Raw genomic sequence first — 17457 nt, 5'->3', positions numbered from 1 at the left:
AAGTTATAAATAATAAATCATTTAGTCCTGAACAAGCAAAATATTATAGTACTCTTCTACCAGAGGCATAAACAAAATCACCTAGAACCTACTTTGGCTTAGCATAGTGTCATATCTGCTGAAGCCAGGAAACTTCTGAAGGGACAAGACACACACTTGTCTTGTCCCTTCAGACAGCAAAGGGTGTGTGAGCACTAACAAACCAGGGAGATTTTTCTACATGCCAATTTTAATTAAGATTTAAATGGATGCCAGGAATGTTGTACAGGCCTTTAATCCCAGTACTCCACCTCCCCCTACATACAGTTGGCACATGTAGGCAGAAGCACATGGACCTCAGTGAGTTTGAGGCCAACCTGGTCTACATAGCAAGTTCTAGACCAGGCAAGGCACATAGTGAGACCATATCTTAACGAAAAAGAAAGGAAAAAAATGTTTACTATAATAAATTCAAACAATTATTTTACACCAAAACAAACACAATAAACCTCATTAATTTTAAAGAATGAAATCTCTAGACTAAAAGTAATTTCCTAACATGACAAGTCAGCTCCTCACCTGTAGAGGAACTTGTATTAGAGGAACAATCTGGGAACGTCTTTCCTTCCCCCACTTCTTCTCTCCTGCCTTTTCCGTCTCCTTTCTCTTTTAGCTCTATGATCTCCTAGAATGGAAAATTGGCTGTTGCCCTTGATTTGAGAACACCATTGCTTTGATGGCTTATGCCAATGATGGCATGGCTGGTACAACTCTTGTACCAACCAGGGGAAGGACATATTTCTCCAGTAAGATCTTGGCGAAATGAGATCCACTTCTAACTAGAATGCATCAAATCCTCAGAACTGAACGCTGAATGTCTTGAATTTTAAATAAATGGTTTAACAACAGTAAGGATAAATTGACACTTTATAATGACCTAACAGAACTTTGAATTGTCTAGGGTCACAGATTCCAAAATTGCTAAAGTAAAGTTTGAAACAGGAGGGGACTGCTGTAATCAGACAGTCTGTCTTTTTCCAGTCCTCTCATTCAGGACCTGTGAATATATAGTCAATTTCCAAACCATTTTCTTACTTATTATAGTGAGAGCCTTAGAGAACTATAAAATTATTTATTCTTGTACTTTTCCATTTAGAGATCCCCAATCTTTCATCTTAGTTACTCAAGAAGAAAATACGAAAATGTAAACAGGGAAGGAAGGGGTGCTGGGGTAAAGACCTAGGTTCTCAGGAGACCTGAATACTTACAAGGCATTGCATGGAATATGCTTGGCCAGTACTGTCCACTGTCCCTCTTTAACCAAACACGAACTGTCCTACAACAGAGGAAAATGAATACATGAAATCACAGCATTTGGAGTCATGCAAAGATAGTAACACAGAAATCAAAACTTTCAACATTATATGCATACAGATTCATGACAGGTATAATGGATAGAGAAGCATACTACATGAGCCTATCTAACAATCCTGTATTCTTTACAGTTTAAAAAGTATTTTTATAAATTCTTTTAAGATTCCATACAATGTATTTATATTACTTAAATCTAAGGGTACTGTGCACTCACAAGTACATAACTCTTGAAATGTCATCTTCATATATGAATGCACACATCTATCATGAGAGGTTTTGAAAATTGTTTTCGCTTTACTGTTTTCTCTTTCCAAGTACTTGGCCTTTGCACTAGTAGCCTGGAAACAGCCACTGCTCTAAGGAACCATAGGTCTTTACTAGTGAACCACAGAGAAACTGCTCTGTGAACTAAGTGCAGAGCTGACATAAAATAATATTTTACGTGTGACAGGAAAAGGATAAAACAGTTAAGCTCGGGCTGGAGAGATGGCTCAGTGGTTAAGCACATTGACTCCTCTTCCAGAGGATTGGAGTTCAATTCCCAGCACCCACATGGCATCTCACAACTGTCTGTAACTCCAAGAACTGACACCCCTGCACAGACATCCGTGGAGGCAAAACACCAATGTACATAAAATAAAAATAAATTATTAAAAAAAAAAAACAGTTAAGCTCCTGTCTTATAAGCCAAGAAACAGGTTTTCCAGGTACACATGTATGTGTACACACACACACACACACACACACACACACAAATAAAACACCTTTTAAATTAAAGAATCAATACAGGAGTGATATCCTAGAAGATGTTGGGGTAAAACACTGAAAAATCAGTCCCTCTACCAGATCAATTACTGAGTTGACAAGAACTGTTAACATCAATTATTTTAAATTCTGATGTCTACTAAATAATATTGTCAGCACCTGGAGAAGTACTGAACTAAAATAAAAAAGGTGGAGGTGGCACTGAATTCCAGCAGTCAGTAACTTCCAACATCCAGGCTCCATCTGGCAGGTAGCCATGGAGAATGGCTCATTTCCTAGAGAGGCCTGCTGGAGCGAGGGTGGAGACACGTCCTCTACAATGTGAAGACATGTGTTCTGATTTACCTGACTGTTCAGTGAGTGACCAAAACAGAAGCTGACCATTGACTCAACCCTCTTAGGGCTGAAGGGCTTCCCAAGCAGATTCCTTAAAAAAAATGAATGATTGAAGTGTTTCTTTTCCTTATTGGGCTCAGATTGTTGGCTGACCTCAGAAATAACAATGATTATACATAGGGAATACAGTCCTTGTAAAAATCACAAAATGAGTAAGACAGCTACATTCCAGAATATCTGACTCCCAGAGTTACTGCATTCTTACCTGCTTTCAACAGGAAACTGTGCAGTACACAATGAAATAGAAAGTATGTATGGATAATCTCAACGTGAGGGAGGGCAAAATTGATAGAAATTATCCAGAAAGAAGTCTAAGCACTGGGCTTACTGACAGACTGTCTAGGAAGTCACAGACAACAAAATAAAATCAAGATGAGAATATATGACTGGACTGGGAATATTACTTATGATGGATGTTCTATAAGGAAATTGAGTTGAAATATTACAGAGTGCAGTAAGTGTAACAAAACTACCAGAGAAACAAACAAACAAACAAAAAAGGACTAGAGAGGTCCTGCAGGTGGTCTGAGCAGACAAAAGAGGCAAGCCTGAAGCCAGGATAACTGAATCCAAATGAGAAGCTGAAACTGAAAAGAATAACTGACAAAAACAAAACAAATAACAACAAAACCACAGCTGAGGATAGCTGTATGGCATCGTTTAAGTTATCAATATACAAATATGTGAATCCCACAAGAAGAGAAAGGTATAGAAAAGTATTTCAGGAAAAACAGACAAAAATTTACCAAATTTGATAAAAGACATACACATCCAGAAACTCAAAGAACTCCAAGAAAATAGACTGAATCAGATTTAACAGACAGATTAAAATCAAATCATCAAATGGCAAGGAGAAAAATCTCAAAGGCAGGGAGAGAAAAACAATTCATTATGTACAATAGGACTGCAGTAATGAATTTCTCACAGAAGCAGGGTGCAGAAAGAGGTGAGGTGCTAAATGAAACAACTATCAACCAAGAGCTATCTACTGACCCACCCTGCAAAAACAAAGGAAAGTCAGGGGGCTGGAGAGATGGCTCAGTGGTTAAGAGCACCGACTGCTCTTCCAGAGGTCCTGAGTTCAATTCCCAGCAACCACATGGTGGCTCACAACCATCGGTTATAAGATCTGGTGCCCTCTTCTGGTGTGCAGATATTCATGGAAGCAGAATGTTGTATACATAATAAATAAATAAAATCTTTTGAAAAAAACAAACAAACAAAGCAAAGTCTAAGTGGGGACCTCCAGATCGATACATCTCTGAACCCTAACTGAAGCTTCCATTAGCAGTAGATGGTGATTAACATAAGGGCCCAAAGCTGACCAAAATGCAGAGAATAAGCCACTACTTAGCCCTAATGGGAATTTATAAATTTCACACACACACACAAACATCCCAAGGCTCAGGGATCATTGCAGAAAAGGGAGCCAGAAGATAAGGATGACCACAGAGAAACATCTCAGGACACAGCGGAACAGCTGCACTGTCAATTCACAGAGATTGTGACAGCATGTACAAGACCTGTGCCAGACCAAGCCAGAGAAACCCCCAGCATGGAGAGGTAAGGTGAACACACAACTCCACCCCCAGTAGGGAAGCAAATAGCAATTGTTAGGTACTGGGAGAGAAAGAGACAGTTTTCTAAGAGTACATCTCCTGTTAAGTTGACCATCCTCCAGTGGAAGACAACATAGACAAGAATATTTGAACAGAACAAATTGGTCTTCAAGGGATTTGTTTTGTTTTGTTTAAAAAAGAGGGGACAAAGTTCAATGGGTAGATAAGGTGGAGTGAATCTAGAAAGAGGTGGGGGAGGAGGGCAAATATGATCAAACACATTGCACAAAACCAAAAGCTCTCAAAGAACTAATAAACTTGAAACCTTAAAACCCAATCCTTCGCATAAATGAAGGAAAACATTACCAAAGCCAGGCAAATATATCATTAAAGAAATCTCAAGTCCGTATTTCTTACGAATATAGATGCTAAGTTTCTCAACAAAACACTGGCAAATCAAACTCAACAGCACAACAGAAGGGCCATACATCATGACCGGGTGGGCCTTACTCTGAGATGCAAGGGTCATTTAGAATAAGAAAATTAATCCATATAGCACAGTTTATCAGTAAAATAGAACATCTATGATCATCTAATTCAGTTATTTTCAACCTTCCTAATGCTATGACCCTTTAATATAGTTTCTCATGTTGTGGTGTCCCCCAACCATAAAATTTTCATTAATACTTCATAACTGTAATTTTGCTACCATTATGAATCATAATGTAAATATCTGTGTTTTCCCATGGTCTTAGTCAACCTTCAAGGGGTCACCACCCACAGGTTGAGAGCAGCTGCTCTAACTGGAACGCATTCAACAAAATTTAATTTTTCATCACAAAAAGTATACTTCAAGCAGGAGTTTTCCTTAACATAATGTAGGGCATCTATTAGTTACTTTCCTGTTTCTACAAATCAAATATTTAAAGAAGCAACTTAAGTGTGGTTTTATTTTGGCTTACAATTTGAAGATACAGTCCATCATAGCAAGGAAGGCATGGTGACTGGTCACATGAGTGCACAGCAGGGACCAGAGGGACAAATGCTGGAAAACAGTTGGCTTTCTCCTCTTTTCCATTGTATCCAACTCAGAACCCCATCTACAGGATGCAATCATTCGCATTCAAGGTGAGTCTTCCTCTCTGAAATTCTCTTTGGAAATGCCAGTACAAGCATGCCCATGTCTCCTAGATTCCAAATCCAGTCAAGCTGACAATGAACCAATCAAAGTATTCAGGGAAAATTCATACTAACAACATACTCACTGGTTAAAGAATGAAAGCTTCCCCCATAAAATCAGGAAGAAAGAACAGTATGCACCCCCCTCCCTCTTTTGAACCACTGCTAGCACAAACCGGGCAACTAGTCAAATAAATAAAAGGTGCAATGGTTAATTTTAATTGTCAGGTTGACTAACCCACCACAACAGCTCAGGTCCTGTACTGAATAAAAGCAGAAAATAGGGTTCATCTGTTTCCTAGTTGCAGACACAATGTGACCAGCTACCTCATAGCCCTTGCTTCCTTGTCTTCCACGCCTTGGTGGACTCTATCAAATTAAACTGTAAGCCAACCTTCCCCCTTAAGCTGCTTCCTGTAAAAAATTTACTCACAGCCAACAAAGGTTACTAATAAAGGCATCTAAATTGGAAAAGGAGTAAACTAACTCCATCTGTACTGGCTCCTACTCTCCTGCCCGACCCTCCATCCCCCTCACCCCCCATACCCCATGCATGCCTATGTAGCATACTGACGCAAAGAAATAAAGCAAACAAAGTTACAAAGGTTTAAGATTAGAAAACTGCCTATGTTTCTAAAAACATACATATTTCCAAAGAAATGTCTGGTCCTCAATACCTTAACATTCAAGCTGCAGAATAACCTATCCAATAGAGCTAGCTCTCTTCACTAAATATTGCCTTCCTTCTTTACACTACCCTTGTATTAGGACAGCTAAAAATACAATCACATCTTAAAACCTGCTCTTGTATATAAATGGGGTGGTGGTGGAGGAAGGAAGGGAAGCAAAGAAGAAAGGAAAATGAATATAATTCAGAGACAAGTTTAAGACAGTAGAGGTCAGTGTGCTGGGGAAGGAAGCCCATACCTGCTGAATGCCCTTCTGTCTTTCATAGGGGGCGGGTAGGAGGAAGCTGCACACATTCACAGGGACAGAAGGCAGGTGGCAGGATTACAGTAAAGGGAGCTAAAGACTGAAGACTATGCGACAGGCGTTTAGGAGAAAGTGGACAGGGAATGCGAGGGTATTCCTGGTAGGTGAGCACATGGACAGCCAGGAAGACTGCCCTAGTGAGCAGCAATGGTAAGAAGAGCACCAGCCAGAAAGCCATGGAGGGCTGAGGAGCCACTGCAAATAAAGAGGCCGAGACAGAACCCCATTTGTTTGTGGGAAGCCAGGGAAGTCCTGGTTATCTAAAGAAACTGGTTTGTCCTCTCCTCAAAGGAATAAGAGGTAATTTATTCTGAGCCAATCATGAGAGGCCATGGTCTGGGAACAGGAATTTGGGTTATACCAAATAGCATGTTCTACACTGACAGTAAATACATGAGCTTTTTATTAGTTACAGGGCAAAACAAAACCATAAGCCAGGCCAAATACAATTCGCTGGTGGGAACCACAGGCTGATGACAGTCTTAGTTTACCGTAGAAGCCAGTGCTATTCTAAGAAGATGTTTAAATAGGAAAGATGATCCACAGGACTAGACAGGGACAAGAGAAGGTAAAATACATTATGCACATGTATGAAACTGATACAATGGTGCCTATTATATATCATTAATATATGCTAATAAAAACATAAAAGAAAAATACATGTCAAAGGTTTAAGTGCTAGTCAAAAGGATGTCAGACCAGACACAGAAGTAGGCAATAAAAGTTTTTCAAAGAGATTAAAAAGCAGCCCCAGATCTGCCATATTCTGTCAGCAGCCACAAAATGTTAATCAGTGATTCAGTCACTAACACAAACCTGGCTTTCTCACTACCCCCCAGGGGGAAAAAAGGACAAGATGACTGGGGGACTTTGCTGAGTGGTAGAGCACTGCCTAACATGTACCACCCACCTCCAGACCCACAGGGAAGGGTTAATGACCTAAAACAATGAACCTGAGAAAGCTGAGAAACTCCCCACTCAATAGGAGAACACCTGCCTGACAAGAGAGCAATATAAGGAAGATTGGACTTAACTCATTCAGAATAGGAAATACAAGAAACATATCCATTGACAAAACTTTCCTCCCCAAAAGTTCCCACTGGCTATAGAGTCCCAAGTCCCCTGCACCTGGGTGCAATGACTCCACTACCAGGGAAAGACTGGTGTCCTTCAATCGCTCTGCTTCTGTTGAGGTTGATTTATTCTTTTATTTCCACATTGCCTTGATCAATCCTGACCTAACACAGAGCAAGGGGGTGACAGTACAAAGTGGTAGGGAGAGAGCATACTGAGGGTCTAAAACCACAAGGACAGATGTTCATTGGTTGGGAAGTGTACCCTCAGGCTTAGGTGCTGACTGGCAGTGGGTATCTGAGAACAGTGGTGCCTTTCATTAGCAGGCCTTTTTTTTTTTTTTTTTTTTTTTTGTGTGGAAGACAGTGTTTACCTTGGAACACACTGAGTTTGGAGGTAGTTAACTCAGGGCTGTCATAGCAGGAACTGCCTACCTTGTATTCAGTGTCACAGCACACTGGAGCTGAGATCAGTAAATAAGAAGAGAAAGAGAATGATGTACACAGCCCCCTGAATAGCACCAACAAGCAAGGGGTGTGGAATATAACAAGTGCAGAGATCTCTGAGGGTAGGCCACTGACTAGCAAAGGAACTGCCCTTTAGACAGAGTGTCCCCTGATTTTAGATCCAGAAAGTAAGGCCACTATCAAGATACCTAAGAACTACACTAAATTCACAGTGAACACACAATTAAATAGCATCTTCTGAGCTCATTTTTCTAAGGAGAAAAGGGGGGTGTCAACAAACATTGTACCACAGGTTGCTAAGCTACTAGAAAGAAAAGAAATAAGACAATCTCTCCATGTTGAAATCTAGGCTTTAAAAATGTGCCTGAGAATGAGGCAACCTTCATTAGTTACCACGGCAACGAGCTTCAATTCCCTGAGGACAACTGTTTTTTGCATCACTGAAGTAACTTGGGGTGAGGGGAAGAGAGCAAATTCCACTGTGTGTGGTTAATCTGGGTTTCCAGGGAATGCCTCTCCAATAGATTACTCACCGCAGCAGCAATACACAGGCAAGAAACCTGCCCCTAGCAATCTGTTAACAGGAAAAGTTTGAGCAAAGGGAGGTCAGTCAATAGCTTTTGGTAGTTTTTACAGTAATTAGTTTAAAGGATACAAAATGTTCCAAACGCAAAGACAACTGCAGAGATTCTGAGAAAGTGTATGGGAAAGATTAACTTAAAGAAAACAGCTCTCTTTGATTACTGTGTACTTTTGGTGCCCAGAAGCTGCAGTTCAAGCTGGGTGCCATCCAGGCCCTGGTCGCTTCTGTCACAGAGTTCAATTCCTCAAATCAAGGACCCCACTATGAAAGACCTCCATCACTTTGCTGACTCACAGACACAGATCATGTTCTTAGATGCAGCAACCCCTAACTAGCGCCATCTGTCGGTAGCTGGAGAAGAGGTGTGGAGCGCTACAGTCCACCACCTTCAGTGGGATTACTGACTGCTCCACAAACATTGTGAGCCTTTGGGCATTGGAAGTTACACAGCAGCCAGTAAGTAAGGTGTGCACAGGACAGTCACCTTCCCTGGGCATTTTACCACCGGAGGCATGTATGCCTCTTTCTCCAAAGTCTGGGAGAACCTTCACAGTTTACACTGATTGTCAGGTGTGAAAGCATTCTTAAGTGGGTAAATGAAGCCTAAAAATGAAGATAAGGACACATGAGACAGGTGTACATAACAAAGGTGATATCATCCGTCATCACTCACGTATGAGGTCCCAGGGATTAGGGTTCCTACAGGAAAGGACATGCTGGGAATGAGAGTGAACTCTGGCTCCAGCTCTGGTAATCAGATCATAGTTAATGTGCCTAGCACTACTGAACTTCCCTGACACCTTGTCTGTAAACTGTAAGAGTGCTGTGGACAAAGTAGGGCCAGACTAAGGGTTTTTCTCTCTCCAGTTTTAGGCAAAACTGTAAGTAAGCTCATTTATCTGTTTCTCTCTGTTGTGTGTAGTTTTAACGTGAGCAAGTACAGAGACCCAAAGGCAGGGTCTCAGGTAGCATTCTGGGTCCTGAAGGAAGTCCCCACGGGCTTTACTGAGTAGCTGTGGTAGTAAGCAGGACCTGTGTCTTGCACTGTGGTCTGGCCTTTATGTGTTCTGTCCCCTCAATCTGTGGTCTGTTTTTTAGTGGCAGGCAAGAAACCTGCCCCTAGCAATCTGTTAACAGGAAAAGTTTGAGCAAAGGGAGGTCAGTCAATAGCTTTTGGTAGTTTTTACAGTAATTAGTTTAAAGGATACAAAATGTTCCAAATGCAAAGACAACTGCAGAGATTCTGAGAAATTCGTGTAGCAGTTTCTGGCCTTCACCACTGTGGGCTTCTGGCTTCCAGGACACCCTCCTGCTTGCTGTGTTTCTGCACATCACATCTCTTTTAAAAGAGCCCCTTATGTGGCCTTTGGGACTCCTCAGACAGGACGAAGCTCCAGGATCACCCTGCACTTGTGTCTTTGTGAGGACACATGGCATTAGCTGTCAGTACTAGTCAACAAGGCTGTCCACCAGGGAGACAGGAGTCCTCTTGACAACTTTGCAAATTTTTCTTGAGTATTTTTATATTGTGTATTTTCTTGAGTATTTTTATATTAAACTCTTAGAATGCCTTTGGGTTTACATATTGTAACACTGACATTTTTATCACCTACAGTATTTAACAGAGTTGACTTCAGAAAGTTAAGTGAATATGTAAAAGGAAAACATGAACAAAGCATAAAAGAGAAAAGTAAACATATTCTTGATAATAGAGGGAGTGACACAATAGTGGGTCAGAGGCTGGCAGAGCCCTAGTTGACAGCAATGTCATCGGTTCTCATAGGAGCCTTCACAGCAAAGAAAACATGAGTAGAAGCTTTGAACCTAAGTGCTCCACTCATGCTTATCAGCATTGCCCAGAAGGAAGAAATCTGGATGCCACTGAAGGAATAGCCTATATTTAAATGTTGTTCCTAGCTCCATCCACCGGTGGGGGCATGGTCTGTTTCATCATACCAGTATATTCCTGTCACCTATGAGAGTGACAGGCACTGGATGAAGGCTCCAGAGGGACTTCATAAAACATTGAGAAGCAAGAGAAGCTACTCAGAGAATGTCCTGACTGTCAGTATCCCAGATCAGCAAGTGGAAGCAATTGCTCTCTCCTGACACCTTAAATCACAGCAGAGCCACAGGGAGAAGGAAAGGACAGCTTCTTTTGATGATGAAAATGTTCTAGAAGTAAACAGTGTTGATGGCTTTCCAATACTGGTTATATATGTAAAGTCACCTAAAGCATAAGCTTAAATTTGAAGATGGGTATGTGTAGTAAAAAATAATTAAGAAAGGAGTCAGATGGTGGTGGCACATGCCTTTAATCCCAGCACTCAAGAGGCATAGACAGGCAGAACTCTGTGAGTTCAAGACCAGCTTGGTCTACAGACTGAGTTCCAGGACAGCCTCCAAAGCTACAGAGAAACCCTGTCTTGAAACGCACACTAACCTCCCAAAAAGATGGACCTGAGTAGAAGAGAATTTGGGGTTGAGAAGTATTTTCTACTAACAAAACTAAACAAAGCAAGCAGAAACCAAAAAAGACCATCATCCATTCTGTTTGTCCTCTACTCTCTTAATCCTTTACAAATTACCTTAAAATGAGCAAAACAAAGGCATAACCACCCCCCCCCCCGTGGTTGTGTGATGGTGCTGGAACTCTAGAGGAGATTGACGCTTTGACGGAAGTTGCATAGGTAGATGGTGCAAGGTCATATCTAGTCACACTGTCTTGGCTACAGTGTGAGCCTTGATTAGATACCGTCCCAGACTGCAACATGATGTTAAGACATTATTGTTACTTAATTCTGTATGACAGCTGTGTAGAGAACAAGTTATCCTTTATTCGTACATGTTGTGGCTTGTCAGATGAAATGTGTGTGCCTACACCAGAGAATTAACCCAGGGCTCTGAGCTACATCCCAGCTCTAGTCTGTTTAAAGAGAACCCTACTATTTCTTCCCAGGGAGGGCTGGGGACAGCAGATGCATGAACAAGAGAGACAGAGGCTGATAACTGAAGCCAGAAAGTGCTTTTTCACTATATTTGTTTCTTGTATATGTTTGGAATTGTTCACACTAAATTGTTTTTGGATTATTTGAGCTCTTGATTTCTATCAAAAACTATATATGCATATTCTACCAACCACAGCCTCCCCCAGGAGCACAGGGATCATAAACAGGAAAGCTGTAGTGGATATTAATCTGAGTGATACTAAGCACTTGCCATCTACTTTGCAATCTGAAGGGTTGAATATCTTTTGTTGATATTAGTAAATAATTAACATATAAAATGCCTTTTACTCTTAGATAACAGGTTTTGTGCTTCTAAACAGAATGAAGACTCATGCACAGGTTATACTTTTAAAACTGACCAATAAGTGCTAACTATATAACATATATACCCAAATGTTAAGAAATTTGTACATAGTACCAAATCCTCCCACCAGAAAAAAAAAATGAAGTTCTCACATCAAAATTTCTCAATATATTTTTATGACAGAAGCAAACATTGGAGGGAGAGCAGAGCACAGTGGTGCATAGGCTTCCTGGAGGCTGAGAGAACTGAAAAAGCTTCCACAGAGCCATCCATAATACCTTAGAAAAAAACTTCTCCCAACAGGAAAACACTATGTGGCATAAAATAATTGCACATTAAATAATCCAATCATTTTGAACATGTGCCTGCTCTCTTTTAACAGAGACCAATACTGAGTTTTGGGTGGAGTCCTGGAAGCCCATCCAGTTCAGCCTAGTTAAGGGAGTAACTGGCAGGTGGGGAGATGGCTTAGCAGTGAAGAACACTTGCTGCTCAAGCACAAGGACTGAGCTCAGATCCCAGCACCCATGTCGCATGGCTCACTAACACCTGTAACTCCAGCTCCAAGGGTTTGTCTGCCACCTACTTCTGGCCTCTGGGAGCACCTGAACACATCTGTTAAGTAAATATTTCTTAAAGTAACTAAAACTCATCATATTTCTGACAAATTTAATACAAATCTGATGTTCTGTACAAAGGAAGCATAAACCAGGAAAACCAAAAGCAATGAATGATACCTCATCTTTACTATGCCTAGTCAAATGACCACACACGAGCAGCCACTGCCCTCTACAATATTGTTTTCTGTGAAGTGATGAATTAGAATGAATAGTTGAAAATAGCAAAACTCTTGCCATCTCAGAAAACCAAGTCAGGCTTTGGGAGACAGAAGCAGGAGCACACCTTTAATCTCAGCCCTTGGGAGACAGAAGCAGGAGGATATCTGTGATTTCAAATCCAGCCTAGTCAACGAGTTTCAGACAGCCAGGGCCACTCAGTGAGACCATTTCTCAATTGGGGGGGGGGGGGTGATGAAGAAGACAGACCAAAGCATCAAAGCATGCAGATATCTCCCCATAACCAACCTCTTCCTGTGTGTGTGTGTGTGTGTTGTGCGCGTGCGTGCGTGCGTGCGTGCGTGCGTGCGTGCGTGCGTGCGTGCGTGCGTGCGTGTGTGTGTGTGTGTGTGTGTGTGTGTGTGTGTTTTGGGGGGTGGGGAGAGTGTTTGTTTGTGGAGTTTTTGTTTTTGTTGTTGTTTTGTTTCTCTGTGTCACCCTGGCTGTCCTCTTGTCACTCTGTAGACAAGACTGGCATCAAACTCAGAGACCCACCTGCTTCTGCTTCCTGAGTGTTGGGATTAAAGGCTTGTGCTACTACCAACCAGCCTCCCTATGGGTTTTTAAGATAATGTATATTCATGAATGTTAATACCCCTCAAAGTCAAATCACATTAGCTTTTCTTCACATTGGACCTTTCCCATAATTTCTAAAGAATTATTCATCAATATTCCCTGATGTGTCAAATGCACAGTACGAAGAAATGAAGCTGGACCTGCAACAGTAAAATTTTTCTATATGTTGACTAAAGAAGTATTAGCAAAACAAATTGATTGCCTCTTGATCTTCCTGGTTTCAAGTTCTGCTTACCAAAAGACATAAAAGTAAACTGATTAAATGCCCCCAAGAAGCTGGAAAAATGGGGCTTTGGTTTATTAGTGAAACTTTGCTTCCTGGGGTGGGGGTGGGTGGGGAGCAAAGGAGCAGCTACAGCTCAATTCCTAAAACTTCCAAGAATTCACTAAACTGCAAAAAGAACTGAATGCCTAAGACTCTTGAGTAAAGTTGAGAAGCGACACAATCCCATGGCACTAAAGGCCATTCTATAATGCAGGGTTTGGGGGAAAATCCCTGCTCTAATAGACACCAGCAAGGAGAGAAACCCTGCAGAGATGAAAGTGTGAGCAGTTTAGCAGTCACCAATATAGCTGCCAGCCACTTCCCAAAGAGTGATGTATGTAAAACAATGAATGAAATCTGCATTTCCTGAGTCACACAGCATAGCTTTTCATGAATGGGTACTTAATGGGAAGATGGATTAACTCTCTGATAACACTTTAATGAGTTTCCCTTTGTCTTTGAGAGACCACACTGCACAGAGCTCAATCATTCTAGTTATTTCAATCCATTGCTAAGTTTTGACTTGCACTCATTCAAGCATATTAAATTAACCAAAAATTAAAGTCAGGGGATAATTCAAATAATAACACCATCTCTACCATCCCATAAATTACTAACCTCTGTCAATTCTACCTCCATCCTTAATCTGAGATCAGCCCTGTCTGCTGTCTACACTGCCTTATGACACTTTATTGTTATCTGTGATATGCTGCTAGCTCTACTCCTAACTCCTAGTTCACCCTTCCATGATCTTTGCAACAAGTCACTGAAATAACCTAATCACATCAGTCATTCCACACTGTCAGGACCAAGTACAATTCTGTGGTTTACCAGGTCTTCCGGCATCTCACCTATGTCTACTGCTCCTCCCAACACAGCCCAGCTCCCAATATGCCCTGTACTCAGCTAAACTACTCTTAGTTTTCTTACTTGGCAGTTGTCAATTTTTAATTTCATACATCAGGAGGAATAGTAACAAAAACATCTGATAAGGTAAGTTACACAGGAGGCCACCACCAAATAAAAAATATTTCAAATAAAAACAAAATTTATCCCCTATCCCAAAGGATATGACAGACTCTGAAGACCCCTGTGGAAGGCCTCATCCTCCCTGGGGAGCAGAAAGGGAATGGGATAGGTAGGGTGTTGAGGAGGGAGGGAGTAGGGGGAGAGGGGAGGAAGAGGGAACTGGGATTGACATGTAAAACAATCTTGCTTCTAATTCAAATAAAAAATGGAGAAAAAAAAACCAAACAAACAAAAAACAAAATTTATCCTATGTTAGTACTTTTATTTTACTATTTTAAAAGGCTAGGAAAATATAATCTTCGATTAGAACTTGCATAAATTAAAATTTAAGAAGAAAAATCTTGACTGCATTGTTTTCTCTGTGTCATTGCACACTTGTAAAATCTTCTGTATGGACTAGAATCACCAGCTGTCTGTCCTGACTCATCCTTTGTGTCCCTGTGCACTCTGGCCTGCTGCTGAAACATCCTGTCCTCCCCAGAGTCCCCCATCTGCTTAGCTAGTGCATCTCAGCACTCACCTTACAGTGAGGGGGACTTTGCAATTTTAACACTCAGAAAGACAACCTGAGCATTGTAATAAAATGAAAACTGGCAATGTGTGTGTGTAAGTGTGTGTTAGCACACCGTGTGCAGTTAGCAATCCAACCCAGGTGTGATGGTTAGTAGAGACAGGATTTAGAATCGGCATGGAAACACATCTCTCTAGTGTGTCTATGGGGGAGTTAAGTTTAACTTAGGAGGAAAGACTCACACTGAATGTGGGCAGCAGCACCCCGGGGATGAGGGTCCTTGATTGAATACAAAGGAGAGTGAACAGACTGACTGCCAGCATTCCACAGGATCAAGCTGCCTCGCATTCCTGCTGGTATGCCTTCTCCACCATGAAAGACTATACCTTTGAGTTGGGCCAAAATAAATCCTTCCTCCCTCCCTCCCTCCTGTTGCTCTAATCAGGTATTTGTAAGTAACTAAAACACCAGAGATGTACATAAGCTAGGTGAATATTTCCCCGCCTAACTGAAACTCCAGCCCTTGTTCTTTTAAGACAAGGTGGTTGGCCTTGAACCCCTCATATATCAAGGCAAGTTCAAAACCATGATTCTCTGCTTCAGGCTCCTGGAGCGCTGGGGTCACAGGTATGTGCCACTGCATCCACTTCAGATCACAAGTCTTTTGGCCTGTGTTTCCTCTGGAAGTTTTACATTTGAATCTGTAACTTGCTGCGTGTCCATTTCTATGTGTGGAGGAAGTACATAATGGCCTGAAGTCATTTTATCACAGGTGGATATCCAACTGTTCCAGAACCGTGTGTTTAAAAGAATATGCTTTCTCCACTGAGTTTCCCTTGTTCTTTTTCCAAAAATCAAATTGACCATGTATATTCGGGTCTCTTTCTGAACTGCAGTCTGTCCTTCACCTGTCTGTCTATATCCAGCTCACATCTCTCCGCATGGCTCCTGATGCAAGGATAAACATATTCTGCAAATGAAGAAGCCCTGGACAGGGCCCACTGCACTTCCTCCTCTGCCTCTGTCTGACATGAATACACTCTTAAAAGTTTTTTGAATCCTTCCAGATTTTGTTTTCCATATTTGCTTTCCAGATCTTCCTTGGCACAAAGCATGGCTACTAGCTGGTTTCTAGCATACCAAAAGAGGTCAAGATCAATTCCCTCTCTGCCGCCTCTGGTAGAAACAGGTCTGTTAGCAGTGGGCAAAATAACTTGCTTGCTGTTGTTAGACCCCCGGAAAACTCAGGTATCCGGGGTCCCAGGCCACGACTGCAGTCACCCCAATCACCAGGCGGATTCGAGAGCTTGCTGCAAACTGCACGAGGCTTTATTCCCCATGTTAGCTCGGGTCTTTCACCCACCCGCCATGGCGGATGGCTCGCAAAGACAGCTCCTAGGGCCTCCCAAGAGATCTTATAGGGCAGCGTAAGGGGAGTGTCTAGGGGTATGCACAGGCTCAGGATTGGTGTGCCCCCAGGCTTGGAGGGCTTGCCCTGTGTTGATTGGTCAACTGGTTGTTATGGCCCATAGGCCCTCTCATGGTGGTTGCTATGCTTTATGTGTCATTGCTGTGAGATTGTCTGTAAAGCACACCCAGGGTCGTAAAGCATAGCGCCACCAGCTAACTTCTTATTGGTTCCTTGTCACAAGGCAGGCATCTGACCTCTAAGTGACCAAGGCAAGTTTATGGCAAGCGCGTGTTTGGCTGTTATGGCTGCCGAAAGGGGAGCTGGTCCCTTCACTGTGGAATAATCTTTTTGTCTCCTATGAATATGTATCACTCTCATTGGTTAATAAAGAGTTGACTGGCCAATAGCTAGGCAGGAAAAGGTTAGGCAGGACTTGTGAACAAAGAGCACAGGGAAGAGAGTAGCCAGCAAGATGCTGAGAGAAGCAAGATGCCATGCTAGAAAAGGGTACCGCCATGTGGTAGAGGGTAGACAAGAAATATGGGTGAATTTAAGTTGAAAAGGCTAGTTAGTAACAAGCCTATGCTAACGGCCAAGCATGTATGATTAATAAGTCTCTATGTGGTTGTTGAGGAGCCAGCATCCCCAATGAAAAACTCTGCCTATACTTGCTAACTATAAAAGCGGGGCCTTTTAGTCTAAAACATGTTTATAAGTCAGAGTGTGTGTACATATATATCATGTATGGATGCGAAAAACAAGCAAAACTCAGCAAAAGATAAACTTCCCCCCTTCCATTAAGAGCTAAAAGACAGATGAGAGTACATGAGGCACTTCCATTTAACTGGGAACTTAGTCTGTCCCACCCAGATACGGGAAGAGGAGCTGAGAGTGGTGAGTGACATGACCAACCCGCCACTTCTCCTCCTGTTTGTGATTAAATATTTGAGATTATCAGCTTCAAGGAGGAGAGGCTGGTTTGGGTGCAGTTTCCATCCATGGTTACTTGGCCCTGAAGTTTTTGGCCACTAGAAGCCATATACTGCATACACTGAAGTGGAAGTATATGGCAGAGACCACCTATTCATCTCTTGGAGCCAAGAAGAAAAGAGAAAAAATCAAAAGGCTGGACCCCAGTAGCCCACCTC

General features: G+C 41.9%; 1 protein-coding gene across 2 annotated transcripts in view; it reads right to left on the bottom strand.

Moving 5' to 3' along the window:
- Wdfy2 (WD repeat and FYVE domain containing 2) overlaps window positions 1–17457 on the bottom strand; it is a 142133-nt gene that overhangs the window by 90309 nt on the left and 34367 nt on the right. For both annotated transcript variants that reach the window (XM_027390362.2, XM_035452074.1), the window contains exon 2: window positions 1248–1315. In XM_027390362.2, the coding sequence (XP_027246163.1) occupies window positions 1248–1315 (68 nt within the window). The remainder of the gene's footprint in view (window positions 1–1247; window positions 1316–17457) is intronic.

The sequence above is a fragment of the Cricetulus griseus genome (genome assembly GCF_003668045.3).
Source record: "Cricetulus griseus strain 17A/GY chromosome 1 unlocalized genomic scaffold, alternate assembly CriGri-PICRH-1.0 chr1_1, whole genome shotgun sequence".
NCBI classification, from domain to species: domain Eukaryota; kingdom Metazoa; phylum Chordata; class Mammalia; order Rodentia; family Cricetidae; genus Cricetulus; species Cricetulus griseus.
Note: the sequence above shows the minus strand (reverse complement) of the source record. Positions and strands in the feature narration are given on the sequence as shown.